The 19,780-nt window shown below is 40.2% G+C and overlaps 1 protein-coding gene across 1 annotated transcript in view; it reads right to left on the reverse strand.

Moving 5' to 3' along the window:
- LOC138113214 (von Willebrand factor D and EGF domain-containing protein-like) overlaps positions 1–19,780 on the reverse strand; it is a 171,308-nt gene that overhangs the window by 37,125 nt on the left and 114,403 nt on the right. Inside the window, exons 20-21 of the mRNA XM_069021266.1 lie at positions 18,168–18,323; positions 3,804–4,694 (exon numbers count right to left, since the gene is read on the reverse strand). Of these exons, the coding sequence (XP_068877367.1) occupies positions 3,804–4,694; positions 18,168–18,323 (1,047 nt within the window). The remainder of the gene's footprint in view (positions 1–3,803; positions 4,695–18,167; positions 18,324–19,780) is intronic.

Consider the following 19,780-nt stretch of genomic DNA (forward strand, 5'->3'; position numbering starts at 1 on the left):
GGTTTGAAAAGTGGTTTTGCGGTGTCAAGGCAATGCTGTGCTTTTAACGCTCGAGCAGAAGGCTTGACTCCAGCTGTTCTAGACTTCCCCTTCTCTCAGAAAATACCAAATAAACCAATAAAATATTCCAGAGTTTTACTCACTTCACCCTCTTAAGGATATTTTTCTAAAGTATTACAACTTTATCTTCAATAGGAATGCTGAGGTTCTTTTATGACTGCTAAAATCCCAGAAAGATACCAGTCCTTAACTGGCAACCTAATCCAAAATAGTTCTAAATAATTGTCTGTATTCTTTGAAATGGAGACTGTCTTTTTAATGGTACAGTTTGAGTGATCAGACACTCCCTATCAAAGGAGCTTGGAGTTAGGGAAACAAAAGAAAAGGGATGACCAGAAATTGGGCTTAAATTCTTATGTTTCATCAGTTTTCAGGTCTAGGTCTCTCAGAAAAAAAGCACAACGATACCCAAAGCAGAATTTTTAATTTATCTAATGGAAAGGAAGTGTTCCACCTTAGGGCACCCTAAGGAACTGCAGGAGTACAACAGCTGCTCTCAGGCAGTGCACAGACCCTGGTGAATGAACTGAGCCCAGGGAAATGACAGCATTTTTTCCCTTTTCCTTGTCCAGTGCCTACAGCATCTCGGCAAGTGATGGCCTGTGCCCCTTGGTAGAGTGGGGGACAGAGGCAGGATGACAAGGAACAAGTAGGGTGACTACCAACACTAACAAATATTTCAGAGGATTAGCCCCAAATGTTACAAATCGCTGCAGAACATGTGCCCCTTGTAACACACCAGAGAAAATGTCAGAAATGCTCTGACAACAATCCTGTTTGGGCTCGTTCTGCGTTATTACAGTGCTGGGTTTTCATTCAACTGGCATGTGGAGCTGAAATGTGTAAAGCTCTGTTCGTGCTCTGACACTCCTGCAGTGCTCTTTGGCAGGTGATTCGTGCTGTCCCGAAAACTGCTAGAAGGAGACTGTAACAATGCATTGGTTTTTACTGCATATATCCTTGGAAACGGCACTCAGAGTGAAAATAAGGTGTTTAGCAACCTCCCTCATCACCAGAGGAACACTTGGCTAAGTTTACTCCATAAATGCCAGAGAGCATCTTCTGCAAGAGAAAATGTGGGAGGATCCAGTGGACTACAGCAGGCCTTACCTCCCCTACTTATTTTTTATTTTTATCCCCTACCTATTTTAGGTGATGCTGACTGTCTCCAAAACACTGCTCTGAAATGAAGCTTTTAAAGCTGGCCTGTTTGGCTGTGAAATCTTAACATTAGGCTACTAATAAAAGGTCATATTGCCTTTGTGCAGGAAGGGGAAAGAGCAGTAGAGCCTTCAGGAACTGCTTCATGTCCCCTCAGCTGCAGAGTATGTAGCAGCTGACAGAGGGCAAAGAATTAATAATCTGTAATTCTTATTGTGCCGAAGCAGGAGGAGCAAAAGCAGGGTTCTGCTTCTGACAGACAACACAGATGTCAGTAGTGAAGGGAGTGATCCAAATGGAAATTGCTGAAAACATCTGAAAATATCTCAGTTTAGATGTCTGAATATAAGGCAAACACACTGACATTTAACTGTGCTCTTCCAAAAGAAAGTAGGAGGTTACACATGATATCCCCAGGGGTCTCTTCCATCCTGTGGTCCTGTGAGTCTGTGACCCCCAGTGCAGGACGACAAAGCAGAGGGAGAGGACTTCCAACTTAACCATGACAGGGAGAGTGAGGAGCTTGTCCAGAGGGATGATAATATTAAAGATACAAAATGTGTTAGGATATACTTTAGAGAAGAAATTCATTTTCAGGGTGCTGCTTATGTTTTTTTCCTACTAGTCCTCCGAGCCTGATTTTGAACCTGCACATTTGGGAAAAAAAAAATTGCATTTTATCATAAAATTTATACCACTGGGTAAAGTACTTCTTATTTTAAATTATTTTCAGACATTCTCATTAAACAAAGGTCACATCCCCTCAAGATCCAAAGGTATTAAAACTTGCTATCAGTGGGCTGGCTCTTTTATCTCATTGAATTTTGATATGAAATAAGATGGTGATGACTATCAATAGTGTCTGAGTCTCTTGACATTTTTGCTCACTTGCCAAGGATTGCCTGGAGATTTTGCAAATGTCGGTCCCATCCAAGTTTTGATTTTTTGCCAACATTTGTGCCTCCTGTTCTTAGAGGGCACTGCTGTCTTGAGGGGAGTCAGTGTAGTTGTGTGGGCATCGCAAGGTGCTGATAGCTGAGGTTTTGACAGTCCTTAATCCAAGAAATTACCCTCATTTTTCGACCTCATCTGTCATGATGAATCACCTGCATTTGACATGGGAAGAGACATCCCTGTCTGGAGGCACAATGGTGCTGTTCACAGCACTGGCTGTGCTCCAGGGTACAGGTGTGCAGGGGGGCTCGGGATGGAGCAGAGCAGGGAAGGGACAGGCTAATTATTGAGTCAGGTGTCATGGTCGGTGACAAGAGACGAAAAAAGGATGTTTGTGTATCATGTCATCGAGTCCCAAGACGCAGAATGATGTTGGTAATAAAGTATTTCATCCTAAGGACTCTCCAGGGAGATTTTCAGTAATACCAGAGATTGAAGAAAACATCTTGCAAGTAAAAGGCAGAGAGGCAGATTTACATTTTAAGGCAGATTTATATTTTAAGGACTATACTGATGGGCCTACTAAACACACAGGAGACTTATGTCCATTAGCTGTAAATATTCATATGTACATGGGCCTGGTCTTTGAGAGCAGGCCTTTCTGTGGCCTTGCTTTGAGTCCCAGTACCAGAACCTGTTTGGTACTTTTCCATCTCCAGGTATAAAACAGAAGTCAAAGACAGACTCCTTTGTGCCAAATAACCCTAAATCCTTTAGGAGGGGCTTTTCAGAAATGTGCAAATAGGCAAAAAAATTGAAGTGCCCAAGATTACAGTAATCTTTTCTTGTACATTTTGTACTATATCCCCAGCAGTGCTCTGAGCTCAGAGGGCTGCAGCAGTGCTGGGGGCTTCACATCCCTACAAAGCCTGGCTTAGAGCAAGGAATCCCTGTAAGGTCCTTCCCAGTACATCATGGCTGAGACCCCCCTGCTCTGTGCATGAAGGATGAGAGACCAGACAAGAAAGAGAGGGGAATTAATGATACAAATACTTTTGCTTTGTGTGGTGGAAGGCCAGTTAAGATATCAACTTATCAGGGGAATGTCAGCAAAAGGTGTGATTAATGATAGCAAAGTCAGGGAATTCATTGCTTCAACAAAATGCATAATCCTGTTGTTTTATGGAGGGATTCTCAGGTGCCTAATAAATAACTCAATATATTGTGAAAACCCTTCTGGTGTTACACATTTCAGATGACAAATTCAGTTTTGTATGTAAGATATTAGGTAGATATTTACAAGTAATTTTTAAGGTATTAGAAAAATTTGTTTTTCCTAGAATATGTTGTATGGAGAAGTAGAATCAATTTTACTCTTTCCCACAGAAATTTCATATGGTTTTGAATGTGATGACTTTAGTAGAATGAATCTGGCGCTAAGCAAGATCACAATCTGTCCCTGGTTTTAATAGATTAGATGGTATCAAATAAATATGTTATTTTTGTAAGCAGAAAGAGCTGCTTCAAAGTTATAGGTTTTATTTACTATTTTGAAATATAATTGGTTTTGAAAACAGAATGGTCCCAACCACAAACATCTCCAAGTTTATAATAAAACTTTATTTTACTTTGGAGAATTATTAGGCTTAGAGTTATACGAGTGTTTTAAAGAGGATTTTCTCCCTTACCTTCACATGTAATTCCATCACCTCTGTATCCAGGGGGACAAGGACCACATTTAAACCCTCCATCTTCATCTGGCTCGCACTGCACACCAGTGAAACACGGCAGATCAGCACACACCACTTTGTGGTGCACTCCACTGCTGGTTTTTGGCAGTTCCACACCATCCATTGCTCTGCTGGACAACTTCCTGGCTGCTGTGGTCTGTGCTGGAAGCCTTGCTCCGGGAGCAGACCCTGCTGGGGCACCAACATTCCGGGAAGCAGCATCAAAGGAAGAATCTGACCAGTGGTGAGAGGAGGGCAGGTGTGTTGCCAAAGGAGATGCTCTGGGCTGCTCTGTAGGGAAGCCCTGGGGTGGTTTATTCCTCAAGACTGCAACTGGACCGGGCCATTTCCTGGGAGAATGACCATACCTGGAACGAGTCTGCTGAGCAGCATGTGACCTTGCAGAGAATGAACCTGCATTTGTGTTGGGATGAAGAGGAGCAGGCCGTGCTGTAGCTGCTTTGTGCTGCTTAAGATGGAAAGGGGTGTGGGAGGTCACACTGACACCTGGGGCTCTGGGCTCTGGCTCCTCATGCAGAATGGGGGTGTGGGTGTCACCCCTTTTCTCAAGAATAGGTTGTTTCTCAGGTGCTGTGAACTCCATACCAGGTTGTTTTGCTGATGATGTCTGAGCTTGGGAAGTCTTCCTTTCCACTGTAAAGGATGGTGTGTGAATGACTGCGGGGTTTCCTTCCAAAAGGAATGTAATATCCTGTCTTGGAATTTGGGTTTGGGAAAGAAGGGAAAATACATTTCTTGATGTCTTAGATACATCTTCTGGGTGAGAACCTCTAACATCTTCAATATTTCTTCCAGGAAAATCCACGTAGCTTTGGGAAGATCTTGAAACTGGGGCAGAAGGAAGATACACATTAGTTAAATTTGCTGGTCTAGAGTTTAAAGGAACCACAGTGAACATTTGGGTTTGGAGCAAATGGCAGAACATCAATTCTAGAAGTAAAAGAGTTAATTATATATGCTAAGGGCAGGTTTATGCCAGCTGGCTTAGAAATGACATGGGGTTGCTGCTGTGGGTGACACCAGCGCTGATGCACAGGGAACTGCAGTGGTGACACTCCAAGGGTGGCATTCATGAACCAAATGAAATATATTTTTGGTAGAGAGTCTCAGGGAAGGTCAGGCAGTATTTGAGGTACAACACTGGGCTGACATGCAGGGATTGAACTGCGGCTGAGCAACAACACTTGCCGTGCTGGTTTACTAATTTTGGCTTACACTAGTCTGTGAGATACTGTGCACCTTTTTTTGTGGTGAGTCTTCCAGTTCTTAACCTCCTGAGCCAAAATTTGCTTCTCATTACCTGCCTATACTGCAGTGCTGTGCTGGGAAATGTTCTGCAGGACATAACACAGAGAGTTTGGATTCCAGCTCTTTGAGTCAAGGAGACAGTTTGGCACAGACGGATATTGGAGACGGAGAAACACTCAATGTTAACGTGACCCTTGGCAAGATCGTGCCCTGGAGAGGCTTCAGTGCCATCACACCAGTGGGTGACTCTGGAATGCTTCTGCAGCCCTTAAGGCAAAAGGGAAATTTTAGGAAAGCATTTAAAGGAGGCAAATGGAGAAGCTTTGTTGCTGTGTACAGCTCCCTCCGGACGCGAGGGGCAGCGTGTGAGGGAGGCGGCCGGTTTGTTACTGTCATCCTCTTGTCCCAAAGCCAGCCACCTTTTCAGCTGTGTAAGAAGGGATGATAGATGGGCAGAGGGGACTCTGTGAAGGGCCTTGAAAGTGGAGACGAGTAGTTTGAATCAATACTTTCAGGAAGATTAATGGCCATCTGCTGACGCTAATGAATGGAGGAGGCTATTTTTAACCGGTTCTGGCATACTCACTCTGTAGGATATGCAATATATTGGATCCTGAACAAACACCCTCGCTTGATTCTGGGGTTAACCCCATGCAGGATGCACCTCTTTCTTTTAAATATAAATATTAATCACTTTCTAAAAACTCCCCTTGATGGAGATCTTAACCATACTTAGCAAGGAAAGAGATTCGGATGCTTGGCAAGGGTCAGATGAAAGTTAGGGCATTGACTGGACCAAAGCAAATCCTGGCAGCCGAAGCAGTGTTTATTTGGCTGATAAATAGTGTCATTCTCCTGGCAGCTGATGAGTTTCTATTGCCCTGAAGCACAATGTTTTGGAGATTTACAGTGGTACTGGATCGAGCTATGGCCATCAGTAGGTAAATACAGGGTATTTAGTAGAGCAGAAGGTAAATACACGGATTTCAGTGTCCGAAGTAAGGCTGGTAAATGATGAGGGGACACAAAGAAAAGAGATGATGAAGCAGGAGGACATCAGCAAAAGGAGCATGTGAGGATAAGAGAAGTCAAGGGATTTTTAAAAATGAATGAATGAGAGAAAGATGAAAGAAATATCTCCATAGAAAATTATCAGTAATATATGATCATTACAGCCCTCAGAAAATTTGATTTAGGGTCCAGAAATCAACAGGAATGACAGTGAAGGGCTAATGACCTCTCTGACAAATTTCCAAAATGAGCCCTGATTATAGCTTTGAGCTCCTTCCACTGTGTCGTAATTAAATGGGTTTTCCTCCTGATTAAATTTGAGAGACTGGTAGGGGGATCAGACTGACTACCTGAGAAAGGGAAATATTTTATTTCTGTAGCAGATGATATAGATGAGGTACCCATCCTTCAAATAAGATTCATCTTTCCATGTAAGTGGGAACACATTGTTGAGTATTTCTGTTATAAGGTAATTTTTACATCTCAAATACTATTGATGAAAAGTAGTGACACATTTTTGTTGGTTATTCATTATGATATATACTGATCACAGTCCCTCAGCCACTCTCTAGAGGTGACTAAACTTCATGAGATGTTGCTGTTATTCAAATGTGGAGACCAGAGCATCCTCTCAGCTTTTGTTTTTTCAGATTTTTGCTTATATTGATAGTGTGCAATTTAGTTCAGATAAGAACGTGATAGATTTTTTCTGGAATACCTGAAAATTTCTTTCTGCAGCCTTCCAAATATCTAAATAAGCTAAAACAAAGAAAGCAAACCAAAAGAATGCGGGCTCAGTTGTCTGTAGTCAGCAGCTTTCTCAAATCCTGCATTATTTAAATTTATTTTCCTTGCTGTTGATCAATATCTTCAAATGTATGACCCATTATCAATGCAAACGGTGAGTGTGTGAATCTGTTTTTCCCTGCTATGCCAGCATATGATTACATATTGGATTGGATGAAACACCAAAAAAGCCCTACAAGGCTCAAGGTTATCTGATGGAACAAACTCAGGTTTTCCCTACCTGTCACTATCTCTGCCCATACTAATGGGGAAATGTGCAGCAGTGGAATAATTGAGTTTATTTTTCACTGAGGTAGATAAGAGACGGAGCTGCTGCTGCTCTGCTCCAGCTGTGCATGGCAGGACCTCTGTTCTTATTGATGGACTGCCCCACTCTAAGCAGAACATCATTCCCACATGGATCAGCTCCCAAAAAGACAGATTCCTCTGTCGTCCCCTATCTAGGGAAGATTAGAGCAAGGGTGACAGAGGGCAAATTTCTGAGACACAGGTTTAACATCCCTTATCCATCTTGACACCAGGACACTTTCCATCCATGTGGTGCAGGAGTCTCCCAGCCTGTGACTCTCCAGCCCCTGGTTCTCCCAGGCTTTCACACTAAGCTCACAAATCAGAGCTGTCACAACCAGACCCTGCCTCTCCAATGCCATCACGGTGTTGCTAAGGCAAATTCTGACTTCTTCTCTCACTTCCATCTTATAGTGAACGAATAAATATCTGTATTTGAAGAGGATCAAGTTCATTCAGAAGGAAATAAAATGATAGCTTAATCTGGTGAAAACAGCCGTTCACAGAGAAGGCACTTGACATCTCTTAACCCAGGATGGGATATCAACGTTCTGAAACAGAAAAGAAATCCAATATCTTTTTTCTCTTCTGAGGTTATGGTTTGGGGTTTTTTTTGTTTGTTTGTGGTTTTTTTTTTGTTTGCATTTTTTGTGGGTTTTTGTTTGTTTGTTTTTTGTTTTGGTTTTGTATTTTTTTTTAAACATTTACAGTCTTTCAGAAAAAGACCAGATCCAGACTTGAATTAAGAGAAGTCACATACCTTTCTGACCCCAACTATTTCTGTTCCCAGTGAAGCAGCACACATTTCACACCCTGCCTAGAACAGGGTGCACCAGGCTGGTTGCCATATTCCTTGGGGTTGTTTCCCCACATCTTTGCTGGGCTTAGACTCACACACCTTCCCACTGTTCTTTCCAAGCCACATGCCTCAGAGACAGCCCCATCCTGACCAAAACTGGCAGCTGACACCTCAAACACTTGCTTAAGCTGCCTGCAGATATGAGTGTTTATCACCTTTCCATTGCCATGCTTATCTTTGCAGCTGTTAGAGTTAGAAACTTGCCTTTTAGGTTTTAAAGGTGAGTGTAAATTTTTATTTCTGTAATGACTTGAGAGAGGCACTGTAAGCATCACCATGTAATCTCAAGTGCTTCTCTCTCTTTTAATCTAATAAAATGCCCCAAACCAGTCTAATTTTCAGGTGGAGACTGGCTCCTTCTCCTTAAGAGACTCCCCTGGCTGCGGCCACTTCTGCCTGTTGCTTCAGAGGACTATGGGCTCCTTTAATTCTGCCTGAGTTACAACTCTCTCAGAATTCTGTGAACAGTTTAAGAATTCATTATTAACACAATTCAATAAATTTACAATTTGTGTAGTTTTAGAGCTATTAACATTTAGTAGTACCTGCTGTCCAGCCCATTTCTCATTCAGAAGAATGTTGGCAGAGAAATGCTCTTTTGACATATTATACTGTGTGGGTCATCATTTAAAATTTGAAACATCTACCAGCACATAAATCTTATTTAAAATGTCAGGAGAGAACAGAAAAATTACCCTGGTCTAAGAAGTCTTGTTACCAGAGTGCTGAGGATATTCCAATTTCCCTCTGTATGTTTCCATATTAATATTTTTGTCTGTATTTACTTGGTGAGTAAAGGGAAACAAGAGCAGCTGTCAACAGGATGCTCTGGGGAAATTCAGTTTTTTTCATCAATCCTTAGCCTTCTCTTCTATATTATTATGTTCTGGAATTACTTTCTTCTCTAGTCAGAGGGTGTTTAATTCCTAAATCTTTTGTTTTGCCATTGAGGCACACCCTAATGTCTTCCCTCTCCTAAATATTCAGTAATATAGTTTTGATTCTCCCTTCCTTCCTCTTAAGCATCCAGAAGTTTCCCACATTAGATGCTGGTTGGAATTCCCAGTCTCCATATCCCTTCTCCTACAATCACAAGCAGTAACTCCCAGAATAAACTCCTCACCACCTTTAAGTGAAATACAGCTTCAACCTCACAAGTTTTACAAAGAGTTACTTCCAGAATTATTTTTGTAGCAACAAAAGCATTTCAAAGGCTCATTGTGATCAGGATATTAGTGTAAAATTAGATAGGAGCTTAATTTTAGACCTAATGATCCGTTACCTGTTTTTTATGTAAAAAATGGGAAAGTAAAATGTGTTGTAAACCTGGTGTGCCTCACATCCACACAGCTCAGCACAGGGCAAAGCAGCCACACGACTCTCTCTCCATCCATACAGGAGAATTCAGTCCTTGTGCTCTCAAACCACCACTTCTGTGATGGGTAAATTTACTCACTCGATGCTTTAATGATGACATTAAAAAGTGAACATCTAGTTCACTATCCCTGAGCTCTTTCAGCCTGATAGAAAATGAGATTGTGTCGCTGATGTTGCTGTCTGGTGAGCAATTTTCTTCCCCTTCACCTACCAAAATCATGAGCAACAGGGAATAGTCTGTGGACTCTGCACCACTCAGCCACTTGTGATTATAACAACTCCTCTGCTTCAGACTCTTGTTTGCCAGTGTGGCTGCAGCTGCACATAGACAATTCTCTAAACACCATTCATGATTTGCAAGGCAAAATTGTCTTGTGTCAATGAAATACAAAGTCATTCTGCTCTAACACAACAATTTTGTGGAGGAGAAAACCTGGGATCTTCAGTCAGCTCACCCACTAGACCTTGTTTATGAGTCTGTGTTCAGAGTAAATGATTCCCACAAATGGAATGGGGTCTAGGCTCTGTTATCAAGGAGGTCTTTTTCCAGTTCTGGGATGCTGAAAATCTATGTGAATATACAAGAAAATATTACCTGAGTATGAGGTAATGAGTTTGCTTATGTCACATTAAAGGTCATTTATAATTTTTGCATCACTGTGCAGTTCATTCACCTCAAGGTTTTCAGAACAATATAATTGACATCTCAATTCATTAACTGATGTCTTTACAGAAAATGGGGATTCTAGGATGGCTGGTCAGGAAAGAAACAGTTCATGAAAATACAAATGATGTTATTGACTACATGACAAAGTTTTCAGTCTTATCTGAGGTACGTCAAGGAATACAAAAAGATTTTCCCTTTCATACTGAACAAATACAAAACAATTATTAGAAAGATTTTGATTAGGTATAGCTCTTTTTTATAGGGAGTATTTTTCTATTCGTTAAACTTTTTCAATAGAAAGAAATATGATTTAGAGTTTAAGAAACAAAAAACCTTTTGGGAAGTTTAAAAGATTGTGAAGATTAATTTTAGAGTGATTGTGAAGATTACATGAAAGAAAAAACTAAGAGGAACAAAGAGTTGGGACACTAATACTGCCTCATTTTATATTAATTTAAGCCAAGTTTCTCACAGATTTAAATGATCAGCTCCTGTTTTTGTAGTACTATCAGTACTATCAGGCCATGAGCTGGAGTCCTAGAATGAGAGTCAATTCTGAAACTGATAAAACAGCTTTAAATATGAAATTTATTATTATTTCCCCCTATGATCTGCTTTCCAAGCAAGATTCTTGGGACAAGACATCGTATACAGGCAAAGTGCAGGAAGGTGATGAACAGAATGACTGAAAAATGGGTCTTTGAGCAAAAGAATGTATTTTGAGCACTTTGTTTCCAGACTCTGTTTGTTGGGGGATTTTCTTTATTTCTTTTGTGATTTTTTTTCTGTACGTTTTCAATACAAATTTTAACATCAGTGTCTCTGGAGACAGTGTTTTTAAAATGGTGTAAGAATTACAGATTGCAGAGATATGAGCATGCTCCCCACACATGGATATTTTTTCCTTCCCTATCAACAATTTTCTTTACCAGTTTCTTTTTTCGGACTGCATATGGAGGTTTATAAACCTGCTATGTTTTTTACAAACAATGTTTTCTCAAACACCTCTTCTACCTTCCAGTTTATTTCAAGATTTAATTGAAAACTTCCCTCCTGTGGGTTGGAAAAAACACAAAATGTTTGATGTGCTCTCATCCCTTGCACAGGAGCTGTGCTCCTCTCACTGCTTTGTTGCCAGATCTCCATCCGTGCTCCTGACATTCCTTGGGTCTAACCCCTTCTCTGCTGCTGTTTTCAGAAGTGCTCTTCCTGTGCTTTTCTCTGAATACCCAGCTAAGAAAACAGGAAGCAGAAGTGTGGCTGTGTTTCAAAACACTCTGGATCACCCACTTAATCCCCTGGTAGCTGTTTTATCACCCTTCCTTTCATTATCCCTTGTCCGTCTTTCAGGTCTGAACTTTTACCTCTCCTCTTTTGTGTTTTGCCTCCTCCAATTACTGGAGCCTGAAACTGTATTATTTCAGCAGCTACAAAGGTGGTGTTAAGATAGAGTTCATGGAACTAAATTATATTTTCTATTCAAGAACTGACAGTATATCTTACTTCTCAGAACTGAGATAGATGGAAAAATTAATAGAAACTGTGTTCTTATCTGATGATGCCTCATGGGCCTTCAGACTCTCTCATGGCACGAACAGGCTGATAGATAGATACAAAACAGGCTAAATTAAGGCAGATCATTTCTGAAGCACCCCTGTCTAATTCTCTGAAATATCTATGTAGAATCCTTTAGAACAGTAATAATAGATTATAAAGAAAGTTCATTTCTTCAAAAGAAAAGCCATAATATTTCTTCAAAGAAAAAAATAGTCTTAAATTTGAATATTTTACTGCAATTCTTCTTTTACTCAATTCAAGAAATAAATGGTCTAAAAAAATAATTGTGTTGTTTTGGGCCATAAACATAAAAAAATCAAGTTATTTTATATATGAAAGCCAAGACACAAAATTAACTATGCCTTACTGGGAACCAGTAATAAATCTATTTTAATATCATATAAGCACATATAAATACTCTCAATGAAATCCCACTTTTATGGAATTCTCCACAATTTCAACTGACTAAGTTGACAACTACCTATAGTTTCTTCCTAATTTTGAAAACAAAAGGCAAGGAATTTCAATAATAAGATTTCAGATGTCACAGAAGTCACAGAAGACCTTAGCTAGTTCACTTTGAGAAAACAAAGGTTGGATAAGATATCTTTTGAGGGCCCTTTCAACTTTGTTATTCCGATTCTCTGAAGTTCTAAATCTAATATATTATCAGCATGGGTGATGATTTTCTCCTCCATCCCAGAGGATCAGTTGCCTTGTGTTGGCTACAGGCTGTTGCTGTACCCCTTCAGGAGTAAACCAACCCTGTTCATGTGATGTGTGATACCTGGGGCAAAATCCACATGATTTGGCAGTGGACATTCCCTGGTTCTGCAAGCAGGTCCTGTGAAGTGGGTGCTACTATACCTTTATGTACCTGTTCAAAACCAGCAAGATGTTAAGGAACTGGTCCTAAACTTGTCCTGAGCAGTGATAAGTCTGCATATTTCACACCTATTTTTACCCTCTGTGCTGTGCTGTGCTTTGTGTTGCTTACGAGTCCTTTCTCTTCAAATCCCTCTTTGCTTTATCCCTTAGTGGCTAAACTCCCGTGTTGCTTTAATGGGGCCAGGATATCGGTCCAGTCTGAGTTACTTCCAGTCCTAAAGGGGCCTTTAAGTGCCTTTAACAAAACAGCAATCTTGTCAAATTTGTGCAAACAGGGTTGGCTCCCTTTAAAAGCTGTGTGCTATTATAGCTGGATGATTAAATGAGCCTGGAAATTCTAAGAGAAGATAATCTTACTCTGCTCTGTCAATGTAAAAAACTACTGAGCCTGTATCCTGTGTAGATTATTTGTTGGAGACTGAGTTGTTATTATCACTTAAAAGTCATGATGGCCCAGTGATTGCTTAAGCAAAAGGTGGCACATTCTTGGTAGGAGAGAAATGTAATCTGTACTTGATATTCTGATTGAATGTAAATATTATTCATGGCATACAGCTGAGTCCTCTTCCCTAGTGGTTTTATGGCTTGGGCTTCATTGGTCTTCTATTGCTGAACTACATCATTTCCTAAATATATCATCTGTATTGGAAGCACTTAACAAGTTCTGGATTGACAGAGTGTATGGATCAGTGAAGCTGGAGACCATTTATCTTTTAAATTATCTAAACATATTCTTCCCACTGTGCCTACTTTGGTTGTTATGTTTGGGTCATAGTATATACTGTACAGGTTCCTTGATATTTTTCTGAAAATACTTAATATTTTATGAGGTATCCTTAAGGAAGAGAAAGACATCAGAAAGACTCTCTCTGATTCCCTTTCAGTCTTGACAAGTACAGGAGTGGATTTCCAGTGGCAATTACAGACTCAGAGGGCAGGAAAGGGTCAGAGCTTATGTCCAAAATGCCAGGCTGATCCAGGCCTCATGAGAAGATTACTGGCATGCCATTTGCAAAACTGACTCTTTCACAAGACCAAATTTATATGGAATGTCTTTGTGTGGCATTTCTAACCCCACTTCAGTTGCCATTTCATCACATATCCTTTGAAGGAGACATCATCACATCATAACTGGTCCATCTGAAGAGAAAGTACATTTTGTCCTGAAGTACACCAGCTAGAAACACTGAACCAGTGTTTATGAAACAGACCAGCAACTCCCACCATGCATTCCAGAGATGAATTGTGGACAGAGTTTCCGTGGCCTGAGTCAGAGCTAGGAGCTGGAAGCCATTGAGATGCAATGCTTCCCAGTTTTGGAGCCCACTGGCAGAGCTGAGAGCTGTTACCACACAGAAGCAAATCAGAGTATCCTTTACTGTTTGTTTAGCATTTCTGTTTTGTCTTTGCAAGGATCTCAGGCAACTTCACAGCTAATGGCTGCAGCAGCTACATCCCTGCCTTCATGTAAGCCTTGTAACTCGCTGCATAAACCATGTCAGGATGGGTTAGTTACTCTTTGCAAAGCACTCTCTGAGTGCTGAACAGCGTTTGCCTTTTATCCACACCTATTGGTACGCACAGAGCTCGTATTTAAAAGTCCTGTGTGTGATGTACCTGCCTTAACAGGGGTTTTTTGTGTCTTCCAGGAACTGTGCTCAGCTCGGTCCATTAGGGTAATGCTACTCATTCAGTGGAGTCACTCATGATTTACACTGCTGTAAGTGAGACTAGAATCTGGGCCTTGATCTTTTTAATGCAAATTCATCAATTCTGTTAGATAAAAGATGAAAGGAATCTATTACATTCCTCAGTCATCTCTTGAAACAAAATCATTTGATTGGTTCCAGGCAGTAAGAGGTCCCTACTCCTGCAGTTACCTCCAGACATCAAACCTTAGGTTGATGACCAAAGCTCTTACTGGAGTAATTTATTTTTCATGGATAGTGGTCAGTGATGTGTGCTAATAATGACAGAAGTGATTTCCAAGTTAAAATTTAAGAATGCAAAACTTCAGGTTAATATGTTCCTCTGGTGTTTGAGCAGTATGTGTTTAAAGACACACACGTTCTTTTACTTCAAAACGTTTTATTCTCCTTTTAAATCCACACCTTGATGTCGATCTGACAGTGGTGCAAATGAGAAGGTGACAGAGGTCTCTCTGATGTAAAATCAAAGTGGATTCAGACACACGGTGCAGATACCAGAGGAGCGTGAAGCACAGAGCACGTAAACAAATAGCTGCACATGCAAAAGTATAGCAAGTGCCAAATGTCTACAACACTGCAAATTAATTGTTATGACAGGAGATCTCACAGTGGTGTTCAGAATGGAAAAGCAGAACTCGATTACAGAGATCATAAAATCACCCTCTCCCTTGATCTTCAGCTGCCTAAACCAGGAGAGGCAGAAAGAGCTGGCTCTGAACAAACAATCTTTTATCGGTGACGGATGTGGCACTGCTTTGTCCAGTAAAATTGCTGATTTACTAATAGTTAAAAAATAAATCCTTTGTGATGACACCAATCTCTCTAACCTGCTAAAGAAAGTGCAAACAGATGGGTATCTGTGTGACTGTGAGTGATGAAGCCAGTCTGGAGAAATACCCACAGTGTCTGACGAGAACTAATATTGCAGCGTGCAGGAACATCACCGGCATCCGCATTAGGATATATTCATTTTCTTTGTGCCAAGAATATGACCAATGATACTGGATGGTTTGATTTAATAGAGCTGCCTCTTCTAGCAGAAAAGCAACAGATATTTTATACAAAAGTGAAATGTGCCTGGGGAAGCCTGGACAGATTTAAATTCCTTAGGCTTTCCTCTTTATTGCAATGCCAGCAGACTTAAGGGACTTTTGACCCTACTAGTAAATTTTTAAATAAATGTAGGATACCTGCTTTATGGATCTGAAAGGAAGAGAAATAGCTTTTTGTTTCTGATAGGAGAATCTGTTTTTTAAAAAAATTATTATTTCCCTTTATATGTGAAATTCCATACTGGCTTCTCCTTAAGACTGTTCTGATGTACTTCAAGCAAGATTGCAACCAAGTCTGGTTGGTTTAAAGTGGTGCAAACTGCAGATATAAGCCAGGTAAAATATGTAAGTGAGAACAGAATGAGGACCTGCATTGTTAGAGCAGATAAATGTAGCTCAGAAACTTATTTTTAGAGTTACATAGTTTGCAGCAAGTCAGGCACTTCAAGAGATGAATACCCATCACATATCAATGCTGAGGAAATGGTACTTTGTTGATTATAAATCAAAATTGGAGGACTTTTTGGGTGCAGCTCGTCAAACACTGACTTAAGAAACAATTTTCTTCTGGAGTATGTTTCTCCTCGGCAGCTTACAAAGGCAGTTGGGTAATTTTTGTGGTTTCAGTATGAAGAAATACTTATCCTTTAATCCTTAAATCATTGCAATTGAGTATAATTTTGTGTCAAAAGCAGCCAATAAAAGTACAAAATAGGGATTAGCAGGAGTATTTTTAGATTAAAATTACTAGAGTTGGAAAGAAGTGGCACATAATCTCCGTACCTTCACGAGCACTGTAGCAAGCTGAAGAGGATTTGTTCTGTTTCATTTGAAGACTGATGGCATACATTACAAGGGAGAGAAGCTATTATTCCAATGGGGAGGATTTCACAATCATCATAATCCACAACTGTACATAAATTTAATTGAAAGTTAATTCTTTTTTGTCTGAGATCTTTTAACCATCAATGCTATACAATAATTCTGCTCCTACTGGCAAAGCACTCGGGAAGGAAAGTTAAGCCCATCATTTTGGTCATAAATTAGGACACTCATACAGCTGCAACAATTGCTTTCATTTCTAAGTATTAAAACAAATGACTACTCTTGTTTAACCTTGAGGCACAAGATTCTCATCGCTTATATTATGATATAACTCACAGGAGTGAATACAAGGTTCTGTTGGAACAAAAAATGTAATTCCTCTTCATTCCCTTCCCAAAGTGTTTGAGCTGGCATCATTTGCAGCATGAAGTCCTGACTCAGTTTGCATATTTGAGAGAAAAATGTAAAACAATCCCCCTGCCTCTGATATACAGCTCGCTTTTGAAGGAAGCAGGTACTTGTTTCAGATCCTGATACCTGGGATATTTCTTAAATCTTGCCTGGAGTGGTATATGACAGGTATGAATCACAGCAAATGGCAGCTACTCTCTGCATTCCCCTTTCTGGAGCACAGACAAATTTATTGGTTAATGTTTATATAAGCACAGTGTAAGTGTGCCTGGTTTACTGTACCAATACCTACAGCTGTAGAATGTCTGTTCTACTCGACAGCATTTAAAGGGCCTTTGGGGTGCACAACCTGTATCCCATTATCCCATTAATGACAAGGCACAGCTTTGGGCAGTAACAGAAAAGTTATTTATATGCACAGTGATTTATTTTCTTCCTCAACCACTTTTACAGCTTCCCCAAGTTATAGAAGAGTCAGTAGCTGGCTTAGTGACACTGGCAAACTAAGTAATACTTTGTACATACTCATTGCTAGGGAGAGAGAAGTGTTGGGTTTATTTTTGTGACCTTTAGATTCTGAGAACTGGCTAAAATCAATTTATAGTTCAAAGAGATTGTACGATAACTACACTACGCAGTAAAATTGCTTCCACTTTGATAGAGTGTGTTAAAATATAACAACAAGCTAACAATCATTGACTTGGATACAGAATGGGAAGTGAAGGGGGTTTGGTCAAGTGTAGGTCAGGGAACAATTTGACAGGTGTCAAGCCTCTGTCTTGAATGCTTAGGAAAAAGATCTAGAAGAAAACCAAGGAACCTAACCTAGCAACTACTGCTCTTAAGGAATAAACATGAGTACTCCTGGCAGTGCAGTCTGTGCAGTAGAAATCATCCAGACTGTCCCTAGAGAACCATACCCTGAATTATGGGAATATCATTGAGAGAGAGCAAGATCAGATGACAGTGGATGCTGTGCCACTGCCACTTTCTGCCTGAGGTCAGCACCCAGCTTTTCTTTTATGAGGTCTTCTCTTCAGTCCTCAGAGATTGATGGGAGCAGTTGAGTTTCAGAGCTCCCCAAGGAAGGCTATTGCCCAGGCTATGAACAATACTATAGAAATTCTTTAATTATCTGTTGCCTTCAGTTGTTGGTATAGTTGCTCTTGCATGACACTTTATTATTGTCTTCACAGGTCACCTTGTGGAACAGATGCCTTGCAGCAGAATTAGGAAAGAAGGAGGGCTGAGTGATACTGGCATGTGTCATGTTCTGATCTCACTGAGGAGGAAACATGTTCTGAAGTCCTGTGCCATTGCTGTGGCAGAAATACAGATGTGGTGATTCATACCACTGAACAATTCCTGTCTTGAAGAATTCCCCCTAGCAGCAAATGAGGTGGTTAATCTATTGGATTTCAACTCATGGAGCCAGGTACTCCTGAAATAATTCCTGCCAGCTGCTCCTCAGGTGAGAGTGACAGAACACAGCCATCAGGGTTTGATTACAGAGTACAGTGTGCTGTAATGCCAGGCTAGCTCACACCTTCTCACAGCCTTCCCATGCAAAACCTTTTAAATTTCTAAATAAATAGAAAGTACCTGGTCTGGGGACTTTGGTACACGTTCGACCGTTTCCAGAGAACCCTGCTGGACACCGGCCACAGACGTAGCCAACGTAGGGGGGTTTCCTGTCAAAACACAGCACTCCAGGGAAACACGGCCTGTTGGCACAGCTGGGCATGTGTGACACAGGTGCTGCACGGCCAAAAAAAGGGGAGTTCAAGCATGTTATTAATAATTTCTCAGATGAAACCCATATCTAAAATTTAGCAGTGACTGCCTGAGCCCAGCTAAAACTTTATAACTGCTTTTATTCTTTTTAAGTCTAATTAATGCAAAGTGTTCCCAAACCTTGAGCCAAGCATGAGAATGTCCTGTAGGCATAGTGTAACGGAACAGCTGTTTCTCATTACAGCAAGATTTATTAGTCCTCCTATTTCATGTTTTCAAGTTTATTACTCCAACTTGTTTGGCATTTATCATGTACAATATAGAAACAGTAATTTTCAGCATAAGTGAAAGATTAACTGAGTGAGAAAAGGTACTATTTGACATCTTTTTGGTCTTTTGTAATTGGAAGGTAATTATCAAACCTTACAGCACCTATACTCTACTTTTGAAATTACACTGTGAAGTACATATGTTTCTGATCTGGAAATCATCCTTAATGTGTCAAACCTTGTATTGCAGAAAACTGCTTTAATTATTTTAGGACTATGTGCAAATTTAACACTCTGGTAATATATAATGTTTTATCACTTATGATGTCACTGAATAGAAACTGTATATGAACTGTGTGTGAAGTATTTAACAGTGTCAAGACAGAGAACAGATGATGACTACAATCTTAATGATGGTTTTAGATATTTTTTAATTGCCTCTAGTGAGGTCTCCATCATAATTCTCAAGTATTTTCTGCATTGTTCTTGCACTTTACCTACAGCATCATGATATAGGATACCTGCAAGAAGCAAGTTCTGCTTAGGGGTTGACTGGCCTGGTACAGATTTAAAAAAAAAAAGAGGTTAAGGAAAAAAACCCTGTTGTTTTACATATGCCTCTACACAACAGATATGACCAATCTCAATTTTTTGCTGCCATCTTTTGCTAGAAAATCAATTAAACATGCAACACTCATTAGGGCAGGACCAACAAAAGCATCATGAAGGTGCACACCCATGTCAGGGAGTGCTGTAGTGCTGCACCTCTGGGAAAAGCTAAAACAGGCAAGTTCATTCCTCAAGTTGATCTTCACTTATGCTTAAAACTCATTATTAATTCAGTGGCTGCCCACTGAATACTGAAATAAAACACCAGCATCACTTGGTTATGGCAAGCTGGCATAAGCTACCACTCTTACCATCTTGCTTTCCATTGATCACTAAAATTTGGAGTGGTTTTGTCTTACCTCAGAAGTGATGTGATTTCTAATTAAGCCTGACCCCTGTCATTGTTGTAATGCCTCCCTTCCATCTCAAATTGTTTAGCAGCAACCCACAGTCTGATGTATTAAGAGAGTTTTTATTTCTAACTCAAATTTTCTTGTACTATAAACCACTAGTTTGTATTTACTGTTAAGGTGTTAAAATTAATGATTTCTGAATACATAAACTGCCCCAAATGGAACAGATTTCATGTCCTTGTATACCTAC

The sequence above is a fragment of the Aphelocoma coerulescens genome, chromosome 7 (genome assembly GCF_041296385.1).
Source record: "Aphelocoma coerulescens isolate FSJ_1873_10779 chromosome 7, UR_Acoe_1.0, whole genome shotgun sequence".
In the NCBI taxonomy this organism is placed as follows: Eukaryota; Metazoa; Chordata; class Aves; order Passeriformes; family Corvidae; genus Aphelocoma; species Aphelocoma coerulescens.